Source organism: Macrobrachium nipponense, chromosome 20 (genome assembly GCF_015104395.2).
Source record: "Macrobrachium nipponense isolate FS-2020 chromosome 20, ASM1510439v2, whole genome shotgun sequence".
In the NCBI taxonomy this organism is placed as follows: domain Eukaryota; kingdom Metazoa; phylum Arthropoda; class Malacostraca; order Decapoda; family Palaemonidae; genus Macrobrachium; species Macrobrachium nipponense.
This window is the reverse complement of record NC_061089.1, coordinates 76,466,689-76,479,168: the sequence shown is the minus strand read 5'-3', so window position 1 is coordinate 76,479,168 and position 12,480 is coordinate 76,466,689. Positions and strand designations below refer to the sequence as shown.

The 12,480-nt window shown below is 34.9% G+C and overlaps 1 protein-coding gene across 1 annotated transcript in view; it reads right to left on the bottom strand.

The window, feature by feature from the left end:
• LOC135220581 (serine/arginine repetitive matrix protein 1-like) overlaps positions 1-12,480 on the bottom strand; it is a 37,990-nt gene that overhangs the window by 12,970 nt on the left and 12,540 nt on the right. The window contains exon 2 of the mRNA XM_064257831.1: positions 11,766-12,138. Coding sequence (XP_064113901.1) covers positions 11,766-12,138 — 373 coding nt within the window. The remainder of the gene's footprint in view (positions 1-11,765; positions 12,139-12,480) is intronic.

Sequence of the window (12,480 nt, the reverse complement as noted above, 5' to 3'; positions counted from 1 at the left end):
TATATGTGTGTGTGTGTGTGTGTGTGTGTGTGTGTTTTTGTTTGTATGGTGTTTTTACGTTGCATGGAACCAGTGGTTATTCAGCAACGGGACCAACGGCTTTACGTGACTTCCGAACCACGTCGGGAGTGAACTTCTATCACCAGAAATACACATCTCTCACTCCTCAATGGAATGGCCGAGAATCGAATACCCCGCGACCAACCGAGGTAAGAAGCAAACAACCAAAACCAAACCACGCCACTGAGGCGCTAATGTGTTTGTGTTGTGTGTGTGTGTATATGAGTGTGTACATGTGTATATGATTATATATATATATATATATATATATATATATATATATTATATATATATATATTAATATATTATATATAATATATATATATATATTATATATATATATATATTATATATATATATATATGTATATATATATATATATATATTATATATATATATATATATATTATCTATATATATATATATATATATATTATATATATTATATATATATATATTATCATATATTATATTAATACACACATATATACACGAGAGCCTTTTAAAAGCAATACAGCATTCGCACTTTTTTAAAGATACTATATATGCACAGATCTCTTAAATTTACCTCAATAGCCGGAATAATAGTGAAGTACTTTGATCTTTCAGGGTTTTATCTTGAGCTGGGCATTTTTATGCTACGAGGGGAAAAACGCAAAGGTATTTCCCCTTTCACTGCTCTTGCATTAATATATTTAAAAAAAAGATCTTCTTTGATATTCCCTGCTTTTGAATTTCAGGCTTTTTAACAGTAATATATTGCTGTACGAAAATTGTTGCAATAAATGCCAGTTTGCTACAAAAGTACCTATTTCTGTTCTAAATAAAATTTATACATGAGGGAAAATTACGCAGTTAATCTCTAACAACAAATCGAACAATTAGAAAGTTTTTCATAGGAATTGCCTGTCCCATTATGTTTGATCACAAACAATTATCTTGATTATTTCAAGAAGCAGCCAACGTTTTGTGCCTAAAACTTTAATATTAACATTAAATAAATAAAAGGTTAACATCCATAGAAATATTACTCAAGAATAACTTTCGCTCCCAATAACCACATAAGTTGATTTGCATTCATACAGTTCAGACTGATGCATATATATATATATATATATATATATATATATATATATATATATATATATATATATATATATATATATATATATATATATATATATGAACACGATGTGTGTGTATGTATGTATGTATTTGTACGACCTGATTCAAAGTGATATGTGATTAACACTCCAATTTCCGTCCTCATTGTGAATAGGAACAAGATAAATTTCAGCAAAACTAGATCCGATTCAATTCTGACTTCTGGTACTGTGGCTAATGAAGTAGCCATTTGAATATATATATATATATGTATATATATGATATATATATATATATATATATGTATATATATATATATATATATATAGTATAGTATATATATATATATATATATAGATATAGATAGATAGATAGAGATAGCTAGATAGATATAGATAGATAGATAGATAGATAATTCTCCCGTCTTGGCTGGTTCCTGATGGCTTTTGCAAATGAAAGGGGTAATAGGTTTATCATCACTGCTATAACGATTAGGATTTCTTATAATCATAATTCATGAATTTACTAAATGCCAAATTTTACATAGATGGAGAGGTTAGTGTACATAGGTGAACATATGAGCACCAACGTCCCCACGAGAATGGAAGTTGCTACATGTTTCATGTGCGACAAACAGAAACTCTCTGAGCTACTAAAAGGACAAAGTTAAGTATATTTGTTTAACCAGACCACTGAGCTGATTAACAGCTCTCCTAGAGCTGGCCCGAAGGATTAGATATTTTTACGTGGCTATGAACTAATTGGTTACTTAGCAACGGGACCTACAGGTTATTGTGGGATCAGAACCACATTATATCGAGAAATGAATTTCTAATCAACAGAAATACAATCCTCTGATTCCTCGTTGTCAGAGCGGGGAAGCGAACTCGGACTGCCAATCAGGTAGGCTAGCACGTAACCCACTCGTCGAACTAGGAACTAAAACTGACAAGTATCCGACGCTGGCATAAGGTCTGCTATATCTAATAACAACTGTAAACACGCCAGGCCAACGTGCATTTTACTGAATGATCTGTTCAATGTTCCTTAAATTGATGCCCAAATTGAAAGATGTTCTTACAATCAAGAAATGAGAACCCTTGAACTGGCATTCTGTTAATCTCCACCTTTAAACTCGATGAAGGAGAGAGAGAGAGAGAGAGAGAGAGAGAGAGAGAGAGAGAGAGAGAGGAATGTCATTTTTTCAGAAATTTCCAATTTTCTGTGACATTCGATGATGTTATGTAAAGGCCCTTTGATGGGAGACATGGGAATTCGAAGTTTAATTACGTAGGAAGTCAACAACGAAATCTTTCGAGATGTGACGGCCGATTTTAACTTGTAGATAAACCTAATGAGATTTTTTCCAAAATACATTGAAATAGTTGATGGAGAAATTTCACAATATTTAAATAGTTTTCCCTCTGATTCATTAACACAATTTACACTTAAGGAATTGCCTGAACGTCAGTTGTTTACGGATAAGACATATCAGAAAATATATGTTTTTTTTTATAAGAATGCCATATTACACAGTAGTATGGCTAAAAATCCTCATATCACGAGGTAACCGTTAATGTGATTTCATAAATATCTTCTTAAACAAATTAAGAAAATTCTTTCTTTGACTGATTGAAGACAAGTTATTTGCAGCGAAGGTTCTAAACATAGATTACTCTGTTGCTGAGATATTCAAGTTTTGTATAATGAAAATCCCCCATGAAAAACGAGTCACTTCGCCTTTCACAACGTTTGTTGGTATGTGTCCTTGAGCCTGAAATCTGACTGGAACAAGTGTTTAAATCAAGCAAAAAACTGACAGGCATTTTAGCGATTCTCTCTCCTGCCTCCTTGAGGACAGATGCACCTTGGAACAAAGACACAGTCGAGGAAACAAAACTAGTGACTGGAGAGAGAGACAAGAATATAACAATCAGAGATAAATATATTGGATGAAAATTTATACTTTCTTTTTACTTTGTAACAAATGTGTTAGATATAATGGAAAGCTATCATTATTTCGTCTATAGCAAAAATCAAAATAGGTTCTTGCCAATGAAATCATGCCCTTGAATACATTAATTGAGAATAAGCCCACTCTCAGTTGATAGACGGATGGCACTCTCTTGCTGAGGGAGATTAGGAAATTTCAGAATACTATTAAAAGCCGCACGGAATGGTGCCATCAACGAACGTTTAATTTCCATCCATTCCAAAATCTCGAAAACCTGATCCTTTTGAACCATGGAGTTTATTTTACTTGCATATCTCTTTCATCACCCCCTCTTTTTGTGGAATATTCAACATATGATTTTGAATGGGAAATCTGCGAAATTCTGTTAGTTAGACGGTTTATGGAATTGCTGGATGATGAAGTGCTGAAATTCCTCATAAAATGACCAAGGCAAATAGATTCAAGAATCTATAAACTGTCGCATTTTCGTGCCGGTACTCGTTTACTTTACTATCTCGGAGATCTTATCGCAGAGCTGTTATCGTGTCCACCTGGCTTTTTGATATGAGATTTTATTGAAAGGGAATTATATGCCATTTAAAATTTATTCGTTTTATTATTCTTATGTGAAGATCATTTTTTTGGTCAGATCGGAAGGGTCATCCTTACCGTTTAGTTGCCAGGAAGAGGGTGGGGTGCAAGATAGCATCATCCATGTAAGTATGGAAAAACGTTTTTTCAAATCAGTGATAGTCTGGTAGTCGTAGTTGACTTCTTCCAGAGTAACATACCGCTTCTTTTTGAAATAACAACATTTGATTAGAAGTGAAGTTTTGGTATAATCAGATCTGTGGTAATTCCACGAGGGCAAAGATCGGTCTGCCTCGCGTTGGATGTTAAGGTTTGGGCGTTGCATGGCGATGCTGACGGCTTCTGATATCAATAAACGATTGTAGTTGCCTTCCTTGTGTATTATTTTGGTGTTTGTGAGAAGTTCTTGTAAGGATGGTTTTTTATTGTGGGTATCCACAAAGTGCTGGTGAATAGCACCTTGGTTTCTGTGGGCCTGCATGCGACGTTTGAGTGTAGTGGTTGTGTGTCCGATATAGCATTTTTGGGGGAACTGACATTGCTCGTCAGCACAGACAAACTTGTATACTATATCAGATTCAACCTCTTTCTCCGTCGATGGAGCCGTACTATTTTTCATTACCAGTGAGGCCGTAAGGTTTGGCTTGCAGTAAATTCTTGCTGTTATTTTGTTATATGGTGCTAGGGGGGTGGTTCCTCTTCGCAGTATATCAAGGAGGGCTTTCCTTTCGTCTTCGTGGTGTTTGTTGTATGATATCTGATGGTATATCACTATTTCTTTGTCTTTGTCTTGTGTTTGTTGCCCTTGGGTCGGGTTATGGAAAGCCTCTAATCTTTTTTTGACAACTTGCTGGATCATGTCATCTGGGTAGCCGTTATTTGTGAGCAGCTGTTGAACTCTGTTAATTTCTTCGTTCGTCGCTTTCCACGTCGAACAGTGTGTTTAAGGCACGTTTTATGTATGCATTTACCACAGACCGTTTATATGCATCAGGGCATTCTCCTCTAGCATTTAAGCATCTCCCAGCATCGGTCTTTTTAGTGTATACGGTGGTATTGTATTTGTTGTTTTTCTGGGTCACAAGTACGTCCAAGAAGGGGAGCATTTTCTCATCACTTTTTTCTACCGTAAAATTTAATGTAGAATTTGCTCGGAGTTTATTCACTAATTCATCTATGTCATTTTCGCCCTTTGTTGTGATAAAGATATCATCAATATATCTCCCATAGATTCTGGGTTTTGGGTGTTCTTCAAAAGTGACCTCTTCTGTGTGTGCCATGTATGCGTTTGCAAAAAAAAACCCCAAGGGGAAAACCCATTGCTACGCCATCCTTTTGCCGATATATTTCGCCCCTATGTGAGAGGAATGGGGCTTCCTTTGTACATGCTTCTAGCATCTCTTTTAAGATCTTTTCGGGTATCGGTAATGGTGGTTTCTCGGAGCGGTATATCTTGTTCATAATGATTTGTATTGTTTCATCCACTGGTACGTTAGTAAATAAACTTTCGACGTCCAGAGATGCTATGTCTTCGTCGGGTGTGGTGTCTTGCAGTAGATCGATGAATTCCGTCGATGATTTTAGCGAGAACGTTGAAGGAATGTACGGCGTTATAATTTCGTTCAATTTCTTAGCCACTTTATACATGGGGGATGTCATTTGGGATATAATGGGCCGTAATGGGTTTCCCTGTTTGTGGATCTTGACTGTGCCGTAGCAGTATCCGGGTGCAAAGTCTCCGATGATTTTTGGAAAGCTTACTGTTCTCTGTTCTTTGTTCGCTTTTTCTGTTAGTCTCATCATCTTTTTTGAGGTCATTTGTTGGGTCTTTTTTAAGTGGCTGAAACTTATTATTATCACTTAGTATATTATCCATTTTGGTGTCGTATTCATCTCTATTCATTATGACGTACACTGCGGTTTTATCTCCTTTGCGTATTATTATGGTTTCGTTTTCTCTCAATTCTTTTGCCGCTTTCTTTAGCTGTGGACTGACTATGCGACTAAAGTAGTTACCACGTGTTCTATTGGCCTCACCCAGTAATTCAGCGATGCACTCTTGTTTAAGTTCGATTTTGCGTTCTTCTTTCAGTTGCAGTAGTTTATCGATTAATACTTCTGTATTAATCCTCTTGGATTTAGGGTGTGGTTTTCGTATGTAATGGCAGTTCAAGCCTAGATTTAGTAACTGCTTTTGGTGATCATTCAACTCTATTCCTGATAGGTTAATATACCCGGCTTTTTTGGTTTTTTTCTCTTCGTTTCTCACTGGTCCACCGTTTAATATCAGAAGCTTTTTGCTATGCCTTGCACTGACTATTTTCGAATGCTTTTCTATTTTCTATATATATATATATATATTATATATATATATATATATACATACATACATATATATATATATATAATACTTCTAGGGCACAATTTTCACGGATACAACATTCATTGAATAGAATGGCTTTTTCACTGGTGAACAGTGAAAAAGCCATTCTATTCAATGAATGTTGTATCCGTGAAAAATTGTGCCCTAGAAGTATTAAATATAATGGCCGGGCACGGTCGAGTTGGAACGAGGTGGAAAAATGCCTCCGACGACGAATGGAAGAATCAGCAGAAAAGATCACCAAACTGCAAGAAGAAAGAGCAACAAAGTGGAGTGAATTCTGTAATACTACTACCACAGAGACCCAATGTGCTGTGCAACAACAAGTGGAAAAAGAAATAGAAAAGCATTCGAAAATAGTCAGTGCAAGGCATAGCAAAAAGCTTCTGATATTAAACGGTGGACCAGTGAGAAACGAAGAGAAAAAAGCCGGGTATATTAACCTATCAGGAATAGAGTTGAATGATCACCAAAAGCAGTTACTAAATCTAGGCTTGAACTGCCATTACATACGAAAACCACACCCTAAATCCAAGAGGATTAATACAGAAGTATTAATCGATAAACTACTGCAACTCTGAAAGAAGAACGCAAAATCGAACTTAAACAAGAGTGCATCGCTGAATTACTGGGTGAGGCCAATAGAACACGTGGTAACTACTTTAGTCGCATAGTCAGTCCACAGCTAAAGAAAGCGGCAAAAGAATATATATATATATATATATATATATATATATATATATATATATATATATATATATATATATATATATATATATATATATATATATATATATATATATATATATATATATATATATATATATATATATATGTAAGTGTTTCGAAAATTTTATGCATTTCGATTCGCTTATTATGGTAATATTAGTAAGCAAGAATATTTGTGGAAGCGATTGGCCTACCTTCATCCATCTTTTTGGAAGGAGAATGGTCTTTATTTTTGCTCTACATTTTTTTTTTTTTTTGGGGGGGGGGGGATTGGTTTGGGAGGAATTTCCTTCTGTTCCATTGGTTATCCGTTATTAACTATCTAGATATATACTATTATTTTTTGTAAATTATAATCACTGTGTGCCGTATCATACAGAGATTCCCCATAAAACAGATTTTATTTCCAAACAACACCAGTTCTCTTGATGCGGGAATTTTTATCTTCCAGAATCGATCTGTGTGAATTTTTCTAAATAATAAAAATCAAAAGCGCTATAGTAGTTTTCGAACCCTGTGCTGAGTTCATCTTCAATCTAATTAAAAAGGGTTCGAAAGCCATTGGAGCGCTTTTATAAAACTTTACAGTCCACTACTGAATATTATTGTGGACATTTAATCATATTCCAGACTCGACATTGAGAAAATTCGTCTGATCAATAATCCTAATAATAATAACACAAACTTGTCTTGGAAGTGTCCTCACAACTGCTGCTAGGGGATATGATAATAATAATAATAATAATAATAATAATAATAATAATAATAATAATAATAATAATAATAATAATAATAATAATAAGGAACAGGCGATTGACTGAAGTTAGTTGAAAAGAGCTCGTATCTTTTTCATTTTCTAAATCAAATAAGTTTCTTTTGAATAGGGAGTCATATTCTTGCTCATTATTGGTATACGAATAGATTAATAATTAAAAAGGTTTAATACTTTTTTCTGAATTTTAATGGGGGAAATCTTAATCGTATATGGCACCAGATCATTTACGTAAGTAGAAAATATCAAGTTCATAAAAACAAGGAAAAAGAAAATTTAACAAAATAATCCTATAACACGAGGATCACTGGCCGAGTCTCGTTTCAGGCAGGAAAATGTCGACCTTTGAATCTAATCATCTTTTTATAGTATGTCCCACTCGGTCAGGAAAGTGTACGCAATATATACATATTATATGCATATATATATATATATATATATATATATATATATATATATATATATATATATATATATATATATATATTTATATATATATGTGTGTGTGTGTGTGTGTGTGTGTATACGTGTACATATATATATATATTATATATATATATATATATATATATATCATATAATATATATATATATATATATATATATATTACACAAACATAGATATAAGGTTAATTTTACACAATAGGAAAATAATAATCAGTGGATCGATGTATACAAATCTAATTGAATATGATATTATGTTGAATTTGAATATTAAAAACTGGTAATTATTGAAATATATGTTGTTATGCTATTGTTTTCATTTTCATAATGATCAGATGCAGAAAATTAAATACGATATTTTATAACCATAAAATAAATTCAATACAAAAATTAAAGTCCTCTAAACCTGTATTTTGCTGAACAAATTAAGGACGTGCTTAAATAAATATAAAAATAAGTAAATGATTGACGATGAAGGAAATAAATAGTTTTTTTTTAAAGAGTCACATTAAGGGCCGAAACCCAGCTAAATGCTTAAAGAGATTCGTTAATTGGTATTCTGTTACAAAAACCAATTAGAAAGGTACGTTCAGCTTTCCATTAAGATTTATGGAAAAATAGTTCGTGTGTACCTGGCTTTGCTCAATTTCCTATTTGCTTTTTCCAACAAAGGCAAGACAGCCTTTGGGGAAGTTAAAGGCTTCTGAAAGGTTTGGTTGGTATGACTGATCAAATGCTTTTCGTCTCGTTATTGACATATTGACAGCAGAATGTGATTTTATGATGAACTAGGGTCGTTCCATTTTTGTTTGGTCAAAGACATAAGACTGTTTTATATTTCTGTGCGTATGCATGTATTATATGTGTGTGTGCATATATCCTTAAAAGGTCAAAGTAGATACACGCGACTTTCATTATGTAAGCCATTACCACAGGAAAATGACAGATGCATATAAAAATATTTGTCATTAGCAGTGCGTGATGTATATATTTAACGCCTTATTAAGAGCTAGTGACAACCTATAATTCCTCCTGATTTACTGTTACGGAATGATCAGCCAAAGAATAGTTATGTAAGCAAAGCGATAACGTTACCTTTAACCTTCTTTCAACAACGAAGAAGGAAACAATAATCTTAAACCACACAAGAAATTCTGGCCATAAGATATATAAAACCAATTTCGGGGGAAAACAAAAGGTCGTTCCAGCAAGACGAGGTTTGGTAATAAATAAGGATATATATTATTCTCTGGAATGACAGAATAAAGTTCTCCAGTAAATGCTTTCAAACTCTCCCAATGCAATATCTATGAGACACTTTTCTCGGCCGTGAATCAAGCAAGGTAAAGTAAAAGCACGCTGGGGATTTTGCTGATTTCTTAAGATTGAAATAAAAATGTCTTCAAATTTTAAAGATAATTTCGGTTGATGCGTGGAAAAAATTGTCCCTCTTATCAGAAGAAATTTTTTTTTTTTACCATAACTTTCTGTTATTCTTTTGGAATCATGCCAGAACGGGAACAAGTACAACAATGCTCCTGTCTAGCCCAGGCTTGAACGCAGTAAGGGAATAAAAGTTAAAACTAAACTATATTTATAAAGGCAGGTTAGAAAGGACACAAATATACATACATACATGATCATATATATATATATATATATATAATATATATATATAATATTATATATATATAATATATATAATATATTATATTATATACTTATATATATATATATATTTGTGTATTTGTGCGCGAGCGCATACATATATACGTAAATGCATTCGCACATATATATATACACATATATTTGTCTGTATGCGTGTGTAATCTTGTAATTAAATTCAATATTTCAGTAAGAAGTGAAGTATTCTCTTTATTCAGTCTTTTAGTTTTTGCATAATTGAAAACGTACATTTTTCTAACACGATACTCTGCATTACTCGAATGACATCAATGAGTGTGGGGGATATTTTATCATGGTCTTCAGAGATGCCCATGATTTGGTGTCTGATTCCATGATGCTGGTTGCTGACCGTTCATGACCATTCAATTGATTCTCGTGTCTTGATACGAACCTCTGCCACCAGTACCGTGAAATCGGGCACAAAATCATGAGTATCTCGTAAGTCGGTTATATTATCCCACGCTCATTAATGTTACCAAGGTAATCCAAAAAAATGATATTGGAAAAATTTACGTTTGCAAATGTGCAACAAAATCTAAAATAATGCGTCGAAATCATGATTCACCTTTTATTACAATGTTTGTAGCATGCGATATCGTTATATATCTCCTCCTCTCCCCACCACTCTCAACCTCTCTCTCTCTCTCTCTCTCTCTCTCTTCTCTCTCTCTCTCTCTCTGGGGAGCGACATTGAGGGGGTCGGGAGAGGGGGGGTTGCCAGAGGCCAACTTCTTTATGTGATGTCAATGTCAAGAGTCCAGTAAAGCTTCCTCTCCACATTGTTTCCGAGATATATATCTCCGCCTTCTATTTCGGACAAAAAGGAAGACTTGTGATTTTAGACAAATGAATTAATCTTCTTAAAGACAACGGCTCCAAATTAGAACCCTTTCATAAAACATACTATGATTAGGATAGGGGATGTTTTCGTTGTCTGTTGGGTGTTAAGATAGATTATATATATATATATATATATATATATATATATATATTATATATATATATTATATATATAATAATATCATATATATGTGTGTGTGTATGTGTTGTTGATTTTATCAAAACTTTACACAATTGTTTTGTGCATTAATACAATTACTAGCAGTCCTCATTGAAACTGGATGGTATCAAGTGGAGATATTTATTATTTACAAGCTTCCTTGGACTAACAGTCCTCATTGTCCAGTATCCGTGGAGTGACCGGACACGTTGTTGCTATTGAAAATTAAGCTGGCCTTATGCCAGTGCGGGCCCTTGCTCATAGAGCAGGCCGTAGTTCATTTTGAATATTTTTTGCAGGTGGAAAGGTGATATTTTAGGATATGAGGTGAGCCTTTATTATGATCATATGAATATGCCGGTGAAATGGTATGTTTGAAAAAGTTAAATGAAAGGTTAACAGGCGAGGTTACAAACCCATCTGAGCCCTAAGGCGCCCATCAGTCGGAGAAAAAGATCATAGCAGCTAGTACGGGCGAGCCAGAGATAGCCAGTAAGAAAAATTGAAATACTAGTGTCGGAAAAAAAAAGCAAAACCCTACGGGGCTAGAATACCATTGTTCATTAATCGAAGAGTAATGAGAACGATGAAATAAAAACGAAAAAATATCAGTTTTAGAAACAGCAAAACAGAAGTTAGCAACAGCTTAAGCGGTAGTTAGAGTGATAGTTGAAAAATTTCGGTCGTTAGACGTGAGGCGGCCGAAAACGGAGGAGAAAGGAAGGTTGTTTAGTAGTTTTAGTAGTAGAAAAAAGCAATCAATGTGGAGAAAACGATGCTCGTCTTCGAAGAGGTGGACAGGGAGGTCAATTTCATATTTCTTAGTTTCTGTATAGATTCCCTTTGCCTTAGTCGTTAAGAAGCTTTTTCTTGTTTCCTTAACTGTTTTGATCAAGAGGTCGTTAAGCTCCCTGAAGGCGTGATAAGGACCTTTCTGTCATATTTTACGTCGTCCTCAATCGGTAGGTCAGTCAGTGTTGATCCGTTGAGAAACACCAGGTGACCAGGGACTGTTTCCTGGTTTGGGTTTCTTCATCCATACGTTGGGCCGGCGGTGTTCTGTCTGGGTTCCTGCTTCGACACCCAAAACAGGAACAACTGGCGGTGTAGGGGTTGTGGAATTTCCATAGTGGTTGGAGGAGGTTGGGGAACGGGAATGTTGTGATATGGAGAAGGTGAGGGATTGGGAATATGTTGCCGGTGTTGAGGAGGCTGGGAAAAGGAAGGTTGAAGGGTCTCCGGTGCAGGAGGCAGATTCGTCCTTGGGTCGAATCGGAGGTTGATTGGGGTCTCCTGGGCGGCGATGGTTGTCGCTCTTGAGATCTTGCTTGTGTTGACAGGTACCGGAGTTCTCTTCTGTTTCTTTTTCTTTTTAACTGTGCGAAGCGTTAGTCGTCGTCGGGGGGCGGGTCCTCCTTAGGGATACCAGGCGAGAGTGCTCTCTTTGAGCTCAACGTCGAGTCAAAATTAAAGCACAAAAGTCTTAAAATAATAACAGGAATTATTACGCAAGACGGACCGGACACGAAGTCCAGCTGTATTTATATTTATTGGGAAGAGGATCAAGGTCCTTATTCTTGTTTTTACCCTCCTTCTCCTATATGGCCCCGCCTTCGTGACCTTGACCTTTCTCTGCCTGTCGATCCATCCAGGTGTTCATAATCCGGGTGATTTATTGTTTCTTTGTTTGTTTTTCATTTTAGGGTATGTATTTTTTTATAAGCTGTCTTCAAATCCGTTTCCTGTATTGTTTACCA